Below are 19,968 nucleotides of genomic sequence, written 5' to 3' on the forward strand. Positions count from 1 at the left end.
TTCACCAGCGGGTATCTACGTAAACACATGCCGCATCACACAAACGCTTTCAGTCTGTTTGGTTCCAGGGGAAGGCCTTAAATGTCAGCCATCACGCTTCTTCAGCCGCCAGCTCAATAGTCAACACGATCTGCATGTTGACAAGACAACGCTTGCTCTTTGGGTGGAAATGTTGACACCGTTTAAATTGAAAGTCACACCCATTTTAAATAAAATTTAAATAATTTCTGTTGAAATGTTTCTGTCGCTGAATATTTGTGACCATGTAAGGGCAACAGAGAACTGACTTTAGATCAGTGCATCCATTCTGCAGCTGGAATTAAAAAAATATATTTTTACACAGTGCAGCACTTAATGTGTATTTACTTTTTCAAGTCTTTATTATGTATTCCTATTACCTCAATATATACTGTTTAATACCATTTTCATTTGTTATCTATTATTTAATTTGTTTTATTTATTGTTTTTGTTATGATCATTTGAATAGTACTTTTTTTTTTTTTTTTTTTTTTTTTTTTTTTTAAATGGGAATTTTCTTTTCGTGTTACTTAGACAAAGCTGACACGTAATGCTAAGCTAATTGCTAATGACTGTATCTGCTTCACTCATGAACTACAACATACAATATTAGATGACAAACCCGAATTAAGTGCGATAACAAACATACCTTTTTCATTCTAACCAATATCTATACAATGTAAATTGTCCTAGTAGTTGTCTGTATAGTTTTCCCCATAGACAAACAGACAGAAGTCTTATAACAACATTGGTATTTGTTTTAGGTGTTTATTAGAACAAAAATGGCACAAGACAGGAAACATACACCAGAAGGCAGAGACACTGCAAGCCGATACTGGACTACTGATTGGTTTTGTAGATTGATAGACAACTCAAGTTCTGGCATGTTGGAACTAAAATAGTGCATGCGTGAAAGTCATTTATAGCTTTTAATGCGGTCTGCCATACAATTCTAAAAACATACTATTAACAAAAACCCACATACTTACAATCCAGTGTATATCATTTAAACATAGTGTCGGATAATTTTTTTGTTTGTTTTTGTTTTGTTTTAGTATGGAGGACAAAAATGGCTATATAAAAAATAAAAAAAACATTAAAATCTCACAATTACACAACAGCAGTAAAGCAGCAATTAATTAAATCTTGAAATTTTTGCCTAAAAAGGCAAAGGAGTCTGTCTGCCCAATAAGGCAAAGGAGATGTCTCTTTTTCCCCCCAATAAAATACTGAAATGAAGGAGGGATAAAAAAAATTTTTGTGTGCAATTCTTAGCGGGACTATTATCTAGGTGCAAATGGCATCGTTAAATGACAACAGTGTGTGTTACTGTAGATTAAGGTGCCACATGCTCAAACCCCTCAAACAAAACACACGTGTAAAATAAATTCTCAGCAAGAATCACAGGATATTGGTTCACATAGCTGCAGCCCTGCGTGCTATCAAATGATGCACCTTGGGATGAGTGGCCAACAAGTGGTTTACAAAATACAAGGCATGAAATACTTCCACTGGTGGTGCTTTTGAAGACTCAAAGGACATTATGGAAAAGTGTACAATTATTTACATAATAACCGCCCCTTCCCCTCCAGTTTCTCCGTCCATGAGTTGAGCAGCTAGGCTGGGTGAGGATCAAGGGCCACTGTCAAGCGACAGCTAACACACTACAATGCCTGAAACACTGCCATGCAGTCACCCACACTCCCCCAAGGGTTGCGCAGCCCCCGCTATCATGTCAAATCCAAAATGGAAGCAGAGCCGCAGTGAGTGTTGTTGGACACCCGGATTAGCGTTAGCTTCTGATAAGCGGCGCATGGTTATTTATTAAATTTAACAAAACATACATGTAATTATAGTATATTTAGTTAATTCAATGTGACAAGCTGTTTGCGGCCCACCAGGTGAGCATCCCTGCACTTATTTTAAATATGTTACACATATTAACCTCAGTAATCTAACTAACTCACCTACAAAACATGTGAACGCCTTCCAGTTCCCTCTCCACTAGGTCAGTCTGGGGTAGTTTCAGCTATTACGTGGATTCTCAGCAAAAGTAGTTTTACTCTATTCAAGTTGTGTTACACATCTCTTTATTCGTGTATGACAGCTAAGACAATCTAAATGTTTCCTAAAATATCGGAAACTGTACTGTGTTCAAGTCAACTCTTGGGGTTGCAGTGTAGTATCGCAAGTGACGTTTACTTGATCCCACGCCGATTCGCCATTGGCAAAATTACTTGCACTGGAGAACCTAACAATTAGCCGCGGTAAAACACACCTATTCGCACTTCTGTTACACCCAATATGGCATCCAAATGCCATGCTCCTTTCAAGGCACGTTAGCGGAGGAGGTGCTAATGTTGCCCACCGGCTGACAGCCAATTAAGTGGCCAACTCATGATAGTCATTTGTGATGTTCTGTGTATACATTTCTGAGTACCTATGTGCCACAATATTAAAAAGAAAGGCTCATATGAAGGCAGTATTTGGGGTTTTTAAGAGGTGCCAAGCGCCGACATACAAGCAAGCAGCCTCGCACTTTCGAAATCAAATCATCTGTTAGCCATTTATTTTTAAAGGCAATGTTCTAAACTGAGTTTTGAAATTATATTAAAAGTATTCCGGGATCATAGTTTGGGGTACAAACTATACATTAGTGATTCCCGAACTGTGGTACGAGAAAGAATTGCTGCCAAGGTACGAGCTTAAATAAAAGTACAGTTCAGTTGTATTTAACTTTGAAGTTCAATACATTTAAACTTTAAGAACTGTTTGTTTTTAAATTTTATCTGCAATGTATCTTATATGAATCATTATTTACTGTCAGTCTTAATTTTTGTATATTCAAGCGAAGGGTTCATGTTTAAACTGAGCATAACGTTACAGTGGCTTACAATAATATTAATTAGTACTTGGTGTAACAAGTTTGAACCACTGATATGGGGGGGTGGGTGGTTGGCATCCATTAATCGCAATTTTTCGCTATTGGGGTCAAGGCTTAGACCCTAACCCCCACGAATAGTACGGGTTTTCTTTGAGGGGACTTGAGCAGTGTTGGCCTATTAATGCTCATGATATACAATATGCTACCCTAAGGCTGCTAATACTAAAAAGTTTACCTTTTAAAAAAGTCAACCCTTCAGCCACGGTAGCCCTCCATGTCCTCGTCGAGCGACAGCCTGACGACGACGTTGCGTCTCTCGTACGGATCATTGTCCGAGGTCTCTGCGTCTTCCTCGATGTCATCGCTCCCCATGTACGCCTGCGGCTTTTCCTCCTCCGCATCGCCCACGTCATCCTCGCCGGGCGGCTCCGACTCGCCGGGCGGCTCCGACTCGCCGGGCAAGACGGGCTGCTCCGTCAGCAGCAGCGGCGAGGACGAGTTGGAAACCGCCAGGGACGCTTTGGGCACCTCCTCAACGCCTCCCTTGAAGTGCTGTGAGGCACAAGAGGGTCAAAAGTCAGAAAAGGGCATAAAATTTACGTCACGTGCGGGCGAAAACAGCGCACAAGGAAGGGTGGCAGCTCGGACGAGGCTTTGGTCTTTTTCCGGCAGATCATGAGGAGCAAGATGGAGGCTGCAGCCAGGACCAATAGTGACCCCACCACAAGGATGACAGCGTGTTCTGTGTTTAAAAAAACAACACACACAAAACATAACAAAAATGATCATGAGTATCCATGTAATGTTAAAAGCGTTTTCCCCATTGAAATGAAGTTAATCACCTGTTCCAGCATCCCCAAAAAACACATTTTATTTGTTTCGTGTTTTTAATTCAAACGTGGGTTTTCTCCGGGCTGTCCGGTTTCCTCCCACATCCCAAAAACATGCATGCTAGGTTTTTTGAAGACTCTAAATTGCACCTAGGTGTGAATGTGAGTGTGAATGGTTGTTTGTTTATGTGTGCCCTGCGATTGGCTGGCAATCAGTTCAGGATGTACCCCGCCTCCTGCCCAAAGATAGCTGGGATCGGCTCCAGCACAACCGCGATCCTTGTGAGGAGAAGCGGCTCAGAAGATGGATGGATAAAATAGCACCGTCTTGTACAAAAACAAAATGAAAGAGAATGTAAAGAAATAAACTGGCTTTTTAAAGTGTAATTACTGAACATACGGCAGTATTCATGTGTTGGATGCGTGCCTTTAAAGGGTCAGGAAACCCACATGATTATTTTTATCCCCCCCCCCCCCCCGCTCCCCAAGTATACATTTATGTGCCACCAGTGATAAAAACACACTGTTTAATTCTTATCCCACATTTTGATGCTATTGAATGGACTCAACTGTTTCCCTGCACAGGCTGAGGGCAGTAGTCCTGCGTGCCGTGAACGCTGATCCTCTCCAGCTCCCCCCTGATGACGGCGCAGTGTTCCTGCAGGCCGGGGTCCACGGGCAGCTTGCGCTCGCATACTTCCTCGGTGCAGCGCAGGTGGGTATACTGCTTCTGGAGAGGTGCCCCAAATAAACGGACACAATGAGGACAAGGGGGTCTCCAACCTTTTGAGTCCAGGGACCCCTTACAGGAGAGGAGAGATTTTTGTTTTTGTTTCAAGGCCCCCCAATAATCCCAATGCCAGTTAACTATGTATATCCCTACACGCCAGAAGAAGTAAACTGTAATAGGAGAATAAAGTTGTATTTTTTTCAAGAAAAAGTCAATCTTTAAAACCAAGATGTACTTTGTCAGAATGAAAAATCATAATCTTAAGGAAATAAAGTCTTATTTTTCCAAGATTAAGTCAAAGTTTGATGAGGGAAGAAAGTCACTTTAACAAGTCATACTAAAAAATAAAATTGTATTTTCACAATATTTCATCTTTTATTCTGAAAAAGAAGCCTTTATTCTTTTGTACCCGTTTAGTCCCAATTTAAACTCCTAAACCGGCTTCAACAGCTCCTTGGCACACGATTGCCACTAGATGGCGCCAAATTAATGAGCACTAAAACAAATTGGGAAGTTCTTCAGCGAATAAGACAGGTCCCCCCCCAAAAAGAACATCTGCAATATGCAGGGGTTCACTGTATTCTCGTAAAAATATGCCTTTTGGTTAAAAACAAAACAAACAAACAAAAAAACTACATAAAAACAACCCCAGGACTTTTTTTTCTACTAATAATTTTGTTCTAGAAGAAACATACTTTATTCATGGAGGGATGTTGGATTTATGTGTTGATAGGTCACAATCATATCAGGAATTTTTAAAAAGTAATTGCTTTATTACGCCAGTCGCCATATATAAATATGCCCATGTATTTCTTTAATGATAACACATGCTTATTTAAGACAAATTATTTTTACTGACTCCCAAGCTAGGGTTCACAGACCACCCAGTTTGAGAACCACTGATTTAGGAGTCCTACCTTGCTGAGAGTGACGTCATATTTGAAGACGGGCAGAGGGTTGTCGAGCTGCTCGTGTCTCCTCCTCTTCTTGCCTCTGGAGTCCAAGCGGGGAGGAAGTCCATGCTGGTACATGAGCCACGGATGCTGGAAGCTGAGCAGGATGGTGTTATCCTCTTGGTCCAACACGGTCACAGGCGGGAGGTCCAAAGAACCTGGACAAAAACAGAAACATTTCTGTCTCCGCTGTGCTTGTAACTGTTATAGTTGCGGCAAAATCCCTGAGCTATGTGACTATCTACGGCTAAACGAGGAGAATAGAAAGCAAAAAGCAAGAACAAGAGAGAAAATTAAACCCTGGTTGAGGGGCATTGAGATAATTGCACATTTGTTGTTTAACTTTTGTGATTGATTTTTGCTGTTTTTTTTCCCTCCCAGTTTCCAACAGGTGTTGTTGTTGTTACTGCTTTTTCCTTCCAGGTTCCCTCATGTGTTGGTATTCCTTTTTGCTCTCTCGCTTTCACATTCAGGTTCCCCAATAACGTTCCAGCAGGTGGTGTTATCGTGTTCTGTCTTTTTGTTCTCTCTTTTCTCTCGGTCGCCACTTAAAGGGGAAACCACCGCGCCCGAGTAAGAACAACCGATTAGAAACAGAAGGCGTCACCGACGAGTTTTCAATAGTTGAAGTCTTCCTACTGGTTTTGAAACAGGTAGCTCCCCTCTAAAATCATGCACTGTAAGAAAAAATAAAAAAAATCCTGGAAACTCAGCATTTGGAATGAAGCACCTGCCTGTTTGGAAAACATGGAAACGTAATAACCAGACTTCCATTATGCCTGGATCAGACTACAAAACAATTTTGGTCTTTCACAATTGCACTATGTCAGACTACTGCCATGAAATCTTGCCGTATCTCGGTCAGACAGTGGCAACACTACACGGCATGTATTCCGATACCACTGCATTCCATCTTTTAGGATCACTGGGCTTTATCTTGTCAAATCAAACACTGTCGGGGAGGCAGAACCAGAAAACGTGTCACCGGTCCACACGACCAGGTATACCCGTTACCATGGCGATGATAACAACAATGGGTCGTGCCAATGTATTGTGTTGGAGGGGAGAACAAAAAGAGGAAAAGCGTCGTGTTGTAACCGATGTTCAGGAGTGGGCTGTCCATTTATGAAGAGCTTGAGGTATGTTCACGTACTTCGAATACGATACGGCTCACAAGCAGGCAACATAATGTTACGTAGACTAGCAAGCTAGTGCTAGCACTAATGTTTGTATGAACTGTAAACATGGCGGCATTCTGTCCAGTCATGCTCTTAAGCTTCCGTAAACGTGAATAAATGTTGACTATGGCACCCAAGTATGTTGACGACCGGCAAAATATGTCGCGCCCCATCTGGGAAATCGCCCATGATAGCTAATGGGGCCCAAATCTGGGCTAGAATCTTGTAGTCTGAGCTCACATTTCTGAGTGGCAGGAGAGTCAATGAAGTAGCTGAAGGAAATGCCATTGGCGGGAGCGGCCTCTGACTCTTCCTCCGCGAGGACGGCGGTCACCATCAGTAAGTAGTCGTCCCTCTGGTCCGACAGGAAGGACATGTTCGCCTGGAGGTCGGGCAGATCCACCCACAGCGGAGCGATGACACTGGGGAAAGACACAACACAACACAACAACTTATCACTTTGTGTTTTGCTTGTTCTTAGGCTTCGTCCAAGTGCTCACAGTGTACAGCAGTCAATGTGGAATATTTTTAGAATCAATTATTCCAACGGTTAATCAAATAACTGGATTAAAGTTTATTGCAAAATCATTTTTCTTCTGATCACTGTTTATTAACCAATTATTGTTGTTGATTTGGTAATGTTTAAATTTTACACCAAACAAAATGAGCAACAATTAATATGAGAGGGAGGGACGTTGTACTCGTCAACCTTTTTGAAACTGAGAGCTACTTCTTGGGTACTGACTATTGTGAAGAGCTACTAGTTTTGATATACATATATATTTGATATAGGCTGCTTCAGTTTCAACTGCATGTCATTAACAGGTTATTCATATAATAGCTGCAAATAACGATTATTTTCTGAAGAGATTAAAAACTATTTTTTTTCCCATGAATTGATCATGTTTCAGTTACTGGTTTTGTAACATGTCAGAAAATTGGCAAAAATGTTGAACATTGTTTTCCAAATAAAAAGCAGACATTTGAATGTCTTATTTTGATTAAACACCAAAGATAGTCTGCTTTTATGGAGGACCATAGAAAAAAGAGAATATTTACAATTGAATGACTGAAAGCAGAGGAATTTGGACAATTTTATGTAAAACTATGGCTCTAAGCAACTAATCGCTTATTCTTAGATTATTAATAGGATGATCAATTAGTTGTCGATTAATCGCTTAATTGTGATACCTATATACACCAGTGGTATCAAAGAAAAAGCAAATCATCTTTTACTACTCAAAGAACAAAAGACACATACCCGTCGGACAGCTTGCCAATGTCCACCCGGAATCGCAGTCCCGGAGGCGGGTGGTCGTAGGTCCACGCCACCTTGTTGACCAGGTTTCCACAGTGCAGAGTCACGTTGTTTGGGGGTGCCACTGAGGAGATACACGTTGAACACACGTTGTTCTTGATTAGGGCAGCACGATGGACAAGTGGTTATCACATCATATGCATATACCACCCTCTCTACACCCAAATCTGACCATATATGGTCAGTGCAAAAGCACCACACAAATGTAAATGAGCCATGCTGATCAACGCTACTGTGTGAGAAGACTAAATAGTGGTTGCAGGCAAAACGAAAAGGAAGAAACGCAATTTTTCAGAGACCGAAATCAAAGTGCTTATCGGCAAGGTGGAGGCGTATGGGGTGCCGTTTGTGAAGAGGCTCAGGCTCCAAATAAGGGTAACATTTTGTCAAATTTTGTTTCAAACGATGTTAAAAAACTGTAACAGTCATTTTGTGTACAGGATAAAGAATATATGCTTGTAAGTATTGTTAAATTATCTGTCTGTCATTTTGCATTGTTTGTTAGGCAAAAAAAATTGCTTTTTTAAAATGCGCCAAATGTATTTTTGTTGTTGTTGTTTTTTGACAGTAAACATCAAATGAGAGTGGCATTAAACAGCTCAAAGCCTCTTTTTTGACCAATGGTTCACTATTTGTCAAACTGCTGCTGATTGGAATTGAATTCACTGCCACCATACAGCTCTCCTATCTCAAGGTTGCGCTCACAAATCAAAGAAAAAAAAAAAACAAGAACAAAAATCATCCGAATGACAACTCTTATCTAAAAAAAACTAGGTCTGGTCACTTGTATCAAGGCGATGCTGTACTATATATATATATATATATATATATATATATTTGATAAGTGAAAGTGGACATGTGAGAGACATCATTATATAATCTGGCTTTAATTCACCATTTTACCAAATGTCAAAAAAAAAAAAGAGGAAGTGTCTGCTGCAGTAAGGACTTTCTGTCGTCAATTTAATTTTGATCAGTCACATACTTTGTGCAGGAAGTTGCATAAGTCTCTAAGGTCCCGTTTTGTGCGTATCCAACATTGCTTAAGTGAGGTCACTGGTTCCTAAACTCCATTTCCCTTTCTAGGTTGTTGGTACACTCACGCTTACTTATGTACATACTTGAATGTCATTCACTGCCATTGACAACTCTTTTAATTAAAATATCCATTAACACAGATATCCCTTTACATGGAGGACTGGCAGTGAATGAGCTAAATTACGTACTCTCTATGCTATGGCCTTTGCCTTACACAGAACTCAGCAAAGCTAGGAATCCTGCTTTCACACGTCAACATAGCATCTCACCATGAGATAAGTGAGAGATTTACAGGATGTCGATGTTTGTGTTCACACAGGAGCAGCAGCAACACCTCCGGTTCCCTTTTTTTTTTTCTAAAAGCACACAAACACTGGCATGTTCTCTCAACAACACAACACGAGTAATTGCCTTCGGTGCTTTCATTTTGTTACCAAAGACACATTTTGTTACTAAACACACGTGTTACAACCTGTGACGAGGTAAATATATGGGCAGAGACGCTCTAACCACAACAGTGAGGTTAGCGCACCAAAAATCTGTTTAACCGCAGCGCTCAATTTCACTTCCTGCAATACCACTGTCGTAGGTTTAGCTGCCAGTGATGCGGCTTCACTTTGACGCAAAAATACCCATTGCTACTGTGCCTGTTTGCAATCACTCATGTGTGTGCGTTAGAACGAGACGAGCGGATTGAGCTTGGGGTAGACCCGGTAAAACATGCTGAGGTGACGTCTGCTTCTTAAACAGGAAGAGAAAGGGGAAGGCATTCTAGGACAGGGAGCTGAGGGTCTGAGCTGTGGTCTGCAGTGGGAACGTGGCACCTTGGAAAGCACTAAAAGCAAAACTAAATGTAGAGGGATGCCTTTTTTCCCCGGGATTTCCCAGTCGAGTGTTTATAATGATTCACGGTTGTGTGTGCTAAACTTTAGTTTACTCGACCATTTAATAACATCACTGTGCTGTTATAACTGCTGATATTTTGGTTTTCACTACTGCCTGAATAAATATATGTAATATAAGAAATACACTCAACCCCTGCTGATTCATAAATCACTATTCAAGAACTCAGCTGCTTGCCTTTTTTTTCTGTAGAACATAACTAAAACAAAAGTATTCATTAAGAAACTCGGCTATTTGCCTATTTTCGTGCGATATGATACTGCCTAAATGCCCTGTCCCTTCTAAGGGAAGGAGCGAGGAGTAGCTATTGTTGGCTGGTCAATGTGTGACCGGTCAACACAACCGGATACACTCGTTACCATGGCGGCGACGACAACAACGTGCCGTGCCAATGTATTGTGTCGGGGAGAAAAAGAACAAAATGAGGAAAAACGTGGTGGTCATCACCGGTGCTCGGGATATGGTCTTTCAAGGACTGCTTGAAAGAACACAATAAAGGTTCACAATACGCAATCCTTTTGGTCGACGTCAAGGTGAACTGTCGGGAGTTTTGTCGTTGATATGTCACACTTCACGGAAGATATCCCAAATTAAAAAAAACTTTTCTTTTTGGCGTCGCAGGGCTATCGTAGGGCCAAATCCTTGGTCGCGGATTATGTCACACTACAAGAAATTTTGTTGTTCCCGACAAAATGTGTCGGGTTCGATCTAGGAAATCGGCCGCGATAGCTAATCGGGCCAATATCACGGCTAAAATCCCATAGTCTGAGCTAGGCATTAGGGTCCTACAAATTTGAAAATCACACTAAAACATAGTAAAACTACATGACCACAGCATATTTTTTTGGTTTGTTTTTTTTATCTGCTTGGTTTGTGTTCTATTGTCATCACGTTTGTCATAAAATTGTGCCTATTTAGAATGTGCCGTATGGAAGGATTTGAGGGGCAGGGGGGTGTTTAAATGACTTGTACTCTTAGATAATAACCCCCATGTCACAACACATTATTAGGTAACCTTTTTCAAGGCGACGTCACGTAGAATTGGGCTGAGAGGTCCAAGGAGCTTCACACAAAGCAGGGAACAATACTGTGAGTCCTGAATACCAAAATAATGTCCACGCCAGGTCAAAATTAAATGTTCTTTGCTTTAATCTTTTGAATTACATTTATGTTCATCTTCTGATCTTTGAATGTTAGCTACAGGAAAAAGAACCAAGGCTGAAAGTCTATGTTTAATACAACATTCCATCTTCATTGGAATTGGGGTTGTAAATATGCGCCATCAACATACACATTCGGCAAAACAGGTCAAATCACTTCCTTCTGGCTCGGATAAATGGTGACACCTATAACAGGAGACTGGGACAACTTTAAACATCTACAATGTTTATTGTTTTACGAAAGTCTTCAAGAGCTAGGTAAGATGACAACATTCCCTGATTAGGCTTCGTTCGTCTTTACATATAAATTTGCATAAAGAAATTATATACATGTATTTAACTATTGACCGAGGACACAAGCCATGAAGAAATCCAAATTTTAGCAAGTTCAGTTATCGCGGTATACACAGAAAGTCTGCTAACCTGTTTTATGTGTTTGGTAACGTGATGTTCCGCATATAGCAGATTGTTCTTTACGTGTATATAAGAACAGTTTATATGTATTTTAATTTATAATTAATTGCTCATATTGTACTGAGAAGCCCAAACTCATTCGTATGTTGCAGTAGGTTCTACTTCCTGTTCTGCGGTTAGGGTTACACTTACTCTTGGCAATCACTGGTACCCTTCTGTAGTGGCATGACGTGGTGACAAAAGCTCGTGACTGGGAGGTGAGTCTCTTCACAATAACACTCCATTCCATTCTGGTTCTTTGACTATCAGTCACTTTAGCCATATTGTGCTAAGCAGCCAGGAGAGAAAACGCGGGTGCCACATTCCCACGGTACAAAAAGGTGCATTTACTGTTCTGTGGTAATCATTACAATTACGGTTTACAATCTCTGGTACCTTTCTGTGGTGACGAGTGGCGACACACACAAAAAAAAAGACAACCTGTATTGTGCTGAGCAGGCAGGATAGAGACTCATGTTACTATATCCAGAAAAACGGTCACCATTTTCTTCCCATTTCGCCGAGCCGGATTTCCTTGTTTTTTTCCAATGGCGTTGTTGGGAAAACCCTTTACCACCTCGTTTTTAACATTTTCAATTCAGATGAGATTTTCTGTGGTTCTGACAAAGATCAAGATGTTCCTTGATTTCACCGTCCAAAATCACACATTCATAATAAATCGGAGACGATTGAAAACTATATGTATGTGATGAACTATTATTATTCTTGTTGTCTGTTAAGTTTGAAGTAATTCTGACTATGCGTTTGCTCTCGGTTTGGCCCAGAAAATGAGATGGCTTGAGTAGAAGCCGCCATTGAAAAATATGAAAATAGCTTGTTTAAACTCATTTAAATCGAAAAATAATAAGAAACAACCAGGCATTTTTCTAAAGAGTCAAGGATTCGGTCAGACATTTCCTATTGGGCCAATTTGCGACATAAAAAGTGGCATAAAGTCCTTAATCATCCAATTCTTACAACCTAGGGCTCATTTAATTTGTGTTTATATCCTCTATCACAGGGGTGTCAAACTCATTTTTGTCACCGGCCACATCGTAGTTACGACTTCCCTTGGAGGGCCGTTAGAACTCTGAACCCATATAAATGAAAGATTACCTCATATACTGTAATTACATACAGTATACACAACACATTGATGAATAGCCAGTTTTGAAATCAGAAGCCTATGAAATTTTTTTTTCCACTATTACATTTATTTTCAAAGGGGGATTGGTAAAAAAAAAAAAAAGCTTTCAAATATCTCAATGATATTACACCAGAACACAATGAGCAATTTTGATTTGCTTTCACCGGCCACAAAAATGATGTGGCGAGCCGGATCTGGCCCCCGGGGCACCAGTTTGACACCTGTGCTCTATCCAATGATATATAGTGCATCTGGAAAGTATTCACAGCGCTTCACTTTTTTAACATTTTGTTATGTTACAGCCTTATTTCAAAATGGAATAAATTAATTTCCATCCATCCATTTTCTGAGCAGCTTCTCCTCACTCGGGTCGCGGGCGTGCTGGAGCCTATATCCCAGCTGTCATCGGGCAGGAGGCGGGGTACACCCTGAACCGGTTGCCAGCCAATCGCAGGACACATAGAAACAAACAACCATTCGCACTCACAGTCATGCCTACGGGCAATTTAGAGTCTCCAATTAATGCATGTTTTTGGGATGTGGGAGGAAACCGGAGTGCCCGGAGAAAACCCACGCAGGCACGGGGAGAACATGCAAACTCCACACAGGCGGGGACGGGGATTGAACCCCGCACCTCAGAACTGTGAGGCTGACGCTCTAACCAGTCGGCCACCATGCCGCATAAATTAATTTTTTCCTCAAAATTCTAATTGAAAACTCTAAATTGTCCATAGGTCTTAATGTGAGTGTGAATGGTTGTTTATCTGTGCCCTGCGATTGGCTGGCGACCAGTCCAGGGTGTACCCCGCCTCTCGCCCAAAGATAGCTGGGATAGGCTCCAGCACACCCGCAAACCTAGTGAGGATAAGCAGTACGGAATACGAATGGACGGCTGGAACTAACTCATGCAGCTACGACAAATTCCATTTCCTGTTTCATGGTTATCACCACACTTGATCGCCTGTAGATTAAATACCAACGCAACAACAGACTGCGGGACAGATTTTTTTTTTTTCTATTTATGAGATTTTCTGCAGTGAAAAAATGTCAAACAGCATCTGCAATGTGAATTTTTAGTCTTGAGTAAGACTAAAAACTACAAAGCAGAAGTGATTTGTTTGTGTACACAGCAGCGTTTAAACTTAAGGTCCAATGTCAGAAGAGAAAAAAAAAAAAAAGAATTAGCATTATGGTGCTTGGCGCAAAAAAAGCAGCCCTATGGGGGGGCACAAGCCAGTGCAAACTGTAGGCTGGTCCCAAGCCCGGAATAATGCAGAGGATTGCGTCAGGAAGGGCATCCGGCTTAAAACCTCGCCAAACAAATATGAAATTTCATCCAAAGAATTCCGTACCGGATCATTCGTGGCCCGGGTTAACAACGTCCGCCACCGACACAGCCAACCTGAAGGGCGCCGGTGGAAATTCAGCTACTGTGGGTCGAACTAGAAGATGGTGGAAAGAGAGTTCTTCGGCAGAAAGAGAAGAGGAAAGCACTGAATGTGGGGACTTTGAATGTTGGGACTACGACGGGAAAATCTCGGGAGTTGGTTGACATGATGATTAGGAGAAAGGTTGATATATTGTGTGTCCACGGGACCAGGTGGAAAGGCAGCAAGGCTAGAAGTTTAGGGGCAGGGTTTAAATTATTTTACCATGGTGTAGATGGGAAGAGAAAATGGAGTCGGGGTTATTTTAAAAGAAGAGTTGGCTAAGAATGTCTTGGAGGTGAAAAGAGTACCAGATCGAGTGAGGGCTGAAACTTGAAATTGAGGGTGTATAATGCGATTAGTCGCTATGCCCCACAGGTAGGATGTGACCTCGAGGTGAAAGAGAAATTCTGGAAGGAGCGAGACGAAGTAGTTCTGAGCATCCCAGACAGAGGGAGAGTTGTGATTGGTGCAGATTGTAATGGACATGTTGGTGAAGGAAATAGGAGTGATGGGTAAGTACGGCATTCAGGAAAGGAACTTGGAGGGACACATGGTGGTAGACTTTACAAAAAGGATGCAAATGACTGTAGTGAACACATTTTTCCAGAAGAGGCAGGAACATAGGGTGACCTACAAGAGCGGCGGGAGAAGCACGCAGGTCGTTACATCTTGTGCAGACGATGTAGTCTGAAGGAGGTTACAGACTGTAAGGTAGTGGTAGGGGAGAGTGTGGATAGACAGCATAGGATGGTGGTGTGTAACATGACTCTGGTGGTGGGGAGGAAGATTAGGAAGACAAAGGCAGAGCAGAGGACCATGTGGTGGAAGCTGAGACAGGACAAGTGTTGTGGAGCTTTTCGGGAAGAGGTGAGACAGGCTCGCGTGGACAGGAGGAGCTTCCAGAAGACTGGACCACTGCAGCAAAGGTAATCAGAGAGGCAGGCAGGAGAGTACTTGGTGTATCTTCTGGCAGGAAAGGACAGAAGACTTGGTGGTGGAACCTCACAGTACAGGAAACCATACAAGAAAAAGGTTAGCTAAGAAGAAGTGGGACACTGAGAGGACCAAGGAAAGGCGAAAGGAATACATTGAGATGTGACATAGGGCAAAGGTAGAGGTGGCAAAGGCCAAACAAGAGGCATATGATGACATGTATGCCAGGTTGGACACTATGGAAGCATCTGGGAGAGGTTGCTGTGGCGATTTTGGCCAGCTTGTTCAATAGAATTCTAGCACATGAGAAGATGCCTGAGGACTGGAGGAAAAGTGTGCTGGTGCCCATTTTTAAGAACAAGGGTGATGTGCAGCACTGTGGGAACTATAGAGGAATAAAGTCTTGAGTGGCAGAGAAGTATGTTAGAATAATACAGGACATGTACGAGTGCAGCAGAACAGTGGTGAGGTGTGCTGTAGGTGTGACAGACGAGGTGGAGGTGGAACTGCATCAGGGATCAGCCCTGAGCCCCTTCCTGTTTGCAGTGGTGATGGATGGCCTGACAGATGAGGTTAGACTGGAATCCCCGTGGACCATGATGTTTGCAGATGACATTCTGATCTGCAGTAAAAGCAGGGAGCAGGTGGAGGAACAGTTAGAAAGATGGAGGCATTCACTGGAAAGAGGAGGAATGAAGATTAGCCAAAGTAAAACAGCATATATGTGCGTGTATGATAGGGGTGGTGGGGGAAGAGTGAGGCTACAGGGAGAAGAGATACCAAGGGTAGAGGACTTTAGATACTTGGGGTCAACCGTCCAGCGCAATGGTGAGTGTGTTCAGGACGTGAAGAAACAGGTCCAAGCAGGTTGGAACAGGTGGAGGAAGGTGTCAGGTGTGTTATGTGACAGAAGAGTCTCTGCTAGGATGAAGGGCAAAGTTTATAAAACAGTGGTGAGGCCAGCCATGATGTACAGATTAGTGGTACTGAAGAGACAACAGGAAGCAGAGCTGGAGATGGCGGAAATGAAGATGTTGAGGTTCGCTCTCGGAGTGACCAGGTTGGATAAAATTAGAAATGAGCTCATAAGAGGGACAGCCAAGGTTCGATGTTTTGGAGACAAAGTTAGAGAGAGCAGACTTTGATGGTTTGGACACATCCAGAGGAGAAATAGTGAGTATATTGGTAGAAGGATGATGAGGATGGAGCTGCCAGGCAAGAGAGTTAGAGGAAGACCAAAGAGAAGGTTGATGGATGTCGTGAGGGAAGACATGAGGTTAGTTGGTGTTCGAGAGGAGGATGCAGCAGATAGGCTTACATGGAAAAGGATGACGCGCTGTGGCGACCCCGAAAGGGACAAGCCGAAAGGAAAATTAAGTGCTTGGTGCAAAAAATCCCATGTAATTATTTTTGTGCACAAAGGCTAACAATGTAGCACGCTACCGATTGTTTACAGTAATGTAATAACGTTCAGGTATTTATAATGCGACTTATGCAATTTCATTTTCAGAATGAAACCGTGCATTAAAGTCAACTCACTCATTAACTAAGTCACAGTAAAACTGAATTTTACTGATGTAATATGACATTAGGTCATTTACTGTAGCTAAACAATTTCCATGTTGGACTGACGTTTGCTAGGAATTAGTAGAGTCCCAGAATTCCTACTTAATTAATGTATACGTAAACAAGGATGTACACGTCGACATGCCAATAATTAGTCGTGTCCCGGCATTCCAAAACGGAAAAGACTTCCTAGACGCGGGCAAGTTTTAACATGTCAAGTGGCGCTAAAGGTTAGCCAAATGAGGGTAGTCGTTTACCGTGGGCCGACGTCATGTACGAGAGGAGGAAAAAGACCACAAGATGGTTCAAACACGTCCACTCCATGTCCGCCTCGGTGCCGTCGACCTGAGTTCAACTGGCGACTTGTATGCTATCGACGCAAAAGCTAACAGAAAGACACACAATCTCCCACGGCGTCCGCCATTCCCGTGTTGTCCGTGTTCCGCTCCTTTTTGTTGCCCTGGCCCCTCCCCCTTCCTAAAAAAGAAGAAAGAAAAAAAACTTCTCTGTTGCGTTCAAAGACCGTCAGATAGTAACGACCATCGATTGCTTTATCGATAGATTTGATGTTTCTTTTTTTAACTCATACATAAGCAGCGCACAGAGTAAAGCATATCCAAAAATACGACGACTTTATTAAAAAATTCCCTTGGTTGTCCGTTCAAAACGATACAGTAGTACGTTGCCAATATGATACAGTATGTTGTGTTGTTAAAGATATAAGAAACGTCATTTTACCGTTGAATGCCGCAAACCACTTCATAAGGTACAATATCCATCCATCCATCCATTCTCAATACCGCTTATCCTGTTCAGGGTCGTTCTTAAATGTGTGTTTTTAATAAATGTTTTTTTTAATACATTAAAAATGAAAAATAAAATTAGAACAGTAGAATGCCTATTTATTATTATTTTTTATTAGTTGTGGTTCTTAAGCAAACACAACCGTGTAACAGAGACAAATAAAACTAATTCTAACGAAAAAATATAAACGACGATTTTTCCAGCGCGGCACAGTGGGCGACTGGTTAGAGCGTCAGCCTCACAGTTCTGAGGACCCGGGTTCAATCCCTGGCCCCGACTGTGTGGAGTTTGCATGTTCTCCCCGTGCCTGCGTGGGTTTTCTCCGGGCACTCCGGTTTCCTCCCACATCCCAAAAACATGCACAAATTGGAGACTCTAAATTGCGCGTAGGCATGACTGTGAGTGCGAATGGTTGTCTGTTTGTATGTGCCCTGCGATTGGCTGGCAACCAGTTCAGGGGTGTACCCCGCCTCCTGCCCGATGACAGCTGGGATAGGCTCCAGCACGCCCGCGACCCGAGTGAGGATAAGCGGCTCAGAAAATGGATGGATTTTTCCAGCATTGTCCGTCGGAGTTTGTCCTTTTTTTGAGGCAGGACCAAACCAGACTGTGATGGATGAACACAGGACTGATTCGATGAATGCTGTGTAGAACTGCCTCAACAGCTGCCGTGGCAGGCCGTGCTTCCTCAGAAGCCGCAGGAATTACATCCTCTGCTACCCGTCAGGAAGCTGTGAATCCACCGGCAGATGGCAGGCAAGACGCTGAGCTGGAGAAGCTTGAAGGAGAGGAGTTCGGGGATAATGGTGTTGAACGCAGAGCTGAAGTCCATGAACAGGATCCTCGCGTAGGTCCCCCACGCCGTCGAGTTGTTCTAGGATGAAGTGCAGTCCCATGTTGACTGCATCATCATCAGACCTGTTTGCTTGGTAGGCAAACTACAAGTGGCTCCAGCAGGGGTCCTGTGACGCTCTTGAGGTGGTCCAGCACGAGGCGTTCAAAGGACTTCAGGACCATAGATGTCAGGGCGACAGGCCTGTAGTCATTCAGACCAGAGATTGCAGGTTTCCTCGGGACTGGGATGATGGTGCAGCGTTTGAAACAGGATGGTACTTCACGCAGTTCCAGTTTTAAAATTTGCAGTAGGAGGTGTTTGTGACGAAGTTGCTTGTCCCAATCACAAAAAAGGCTTTTCATTATTTTCTTTTGCGTCTCATCTTCCTTTGTCTCATCAGGTTTCCTAATTTTCTTTTGATGTCAGCAAAAGGCCTCACGAATGGACCAATAAGTAGTTGGGCAGTAGTGTCGTAGTCTCAAATTGCAATTGGTTTGTTATGCAGATGCCATTTGAGAAAAACTATATAAAAAAACAAAAAAAAAACACCTATATAAGGTGCTACTGACCTGAAAATTTCACTAGATGTTGGGAACAACCCAAGAAATCCATACATGCAAAGAAAGTAGAACAAATAAGATAAGAAAATAAGTTGTGTAAAAATGTGAAATGACACAGGGAAAAAGTATTGAACACGTGAAGAAAGGGAGGTGCAAAAAGGCATGGAAAGCCAGGAAAACACCTCAAATCTATCAACAATCAAACAGAAATCCAGCCCCTTGTCAGTACAAATGAATATCAGCTGGTTCAGTCCTAATTGATGGTATTAAAAAATGTCTCATCTTATGAGGGGTAAGAGCAGAGAGCTGTGTCAAGATCATCGCAAACTAATTGTTGCAAAACATAACCATGGCATTGGTTACAGGAGCATATCTACACTTCTGAACGTTCTAGTGAGCACAGTTGGGGCCATAAATCGTAAGTGGAAAGCCAATCATACCACCATAAATTTGCCTCGATCAGGTGCTCCTCCCAAAATTTCTGACAGAGGAGTACAAAGAATCATCAGAACAGTTATCCAAGAGTCAAGGACCACCTGTGAAGATCTTAAAAAAGACCTGGAATTAGCAAGTAGTCTTGTCAGAAGGAAAACAGTGAGTAATGTACTCCGCCGCCATGGTCTGTATACATGCTCAACACGCAAGACCCCATTGCTGGGAAAAGAAAAAAAAAGCATGTCAAGGCTCGTTTAAAGTTTGCTGAACAACATTTGGACAGGCCAGTGAAATATTGGGGAAATATAATCCGGTCAGATGAGAGCAAAATTGAACTCTTTGGATGCCATAATGCACGCCTACGTTTGGAGGAGAAATGGCACTGCACATTACCCTAAAAACACCACACAAACAGTGAAGTTTGGAGATGGGAACATGATGGTGTGGGGCCGCTTTTCAGAAGATGGTACTGGTAAACCTCACATTATTGAAGGAAGGATGAATGGGAAAATGTACCGAGACATTCTTGACAAAAATCTGCTGCCATCTATGAGGATAATGAAAATGAAACAAGGGTGGACATTTCAGCAAGATATTGATCCAAAACATACTGCCAAGGAAACTCTCAATTGGTTTCAAAGGGAAAAAAAGAAAGCTGCTAGAATAGCCCAGCCAATCACCTGACTTGAATTCAATCGAAAATCTATGGAAAGAACTGAAACTCAAGGTCCATAAAAGAAGCCCACGGAACCTTCAGGATTTGAAGACTGCTTGTGTGGCGGAACGGGCCAAA

At 42.3% G+C, this 19,968-nt stretch overlaps 1 protein-coding gene across 1 annotated transcript; it reads right to left on the bottom strand.

Annotated features, from left to right (window-relative positions):
• Window positions 1–772: 772 nt before the first annotated feature.
• LOC133409988 (interferon gamma receptor 1-like) lies at window positions 773–17,009 on the bottom strand. The gene is made up of 7 exons (XM_061690660.1): window positions 16,799–17,009; window positions 7,855–7,975; window positions 6,834–7,015; window positions 5,380–5,573; window positions 4,303–4,462; window positions 3,529–3,644; window positions 773–3,454 (listed from the first exon to the last, which is right to left on the bottom strand). The coding sequence occupies exons 1-7, from the start codon at window positions 16,863–16,865 to the stop codon at window positions 3,158–3,160; spliced, it is 1,137 nt and encodes a 378-aa protein (XP_061546644.1). The 5' UTR covers window positions 16,866–17,009; the 3' UTR covers window positions 773–3,157.
• Window positions 17,010–19,968: the final 2,959 nt, after the last annotated feature.

Source organism: Phycodurus eques, chromosome 11, assembly GCF_024500275.1.
Source record: "Phycodurus eques isolate BA_2022a chromosome 11, UOR_Pequ_1.1, whole genome shotgun sequence".
In the NCBI taxonomy this organism is placed as follows: Eukaryota; Metazoa; Chordata; class Actinopteri; order Syngnathiformes; family Syngnathidae; genus Phycodurus; species Phycodurus eques.

Excerpts from the sequence above, each read along its gene's own strand:
- LOC133409988 (XM_061690660.1), bottom strand. The coding sequence starts at position 16,865 with ATGGAGTGGACGTGTTTGAACCATCTTGTGGTCTTTTTCCTCCTCTCG. Across the intron at positions 7,976-16,798 it reads GTACATGACGTCGGCCCACG|TGGCACCCCCAAACAACGTG; the intron begins GTAAACGACTAC and ends GTATCTCCTCAG. Across the intron at positions 3,455-3,528 it reads CCGAGCTGCCACCCTTCCTT|CACTTCAAGGGAGGCGTTGA; the intron begins GTGCGCTGTTTT and ends TGTGCCTCACAG.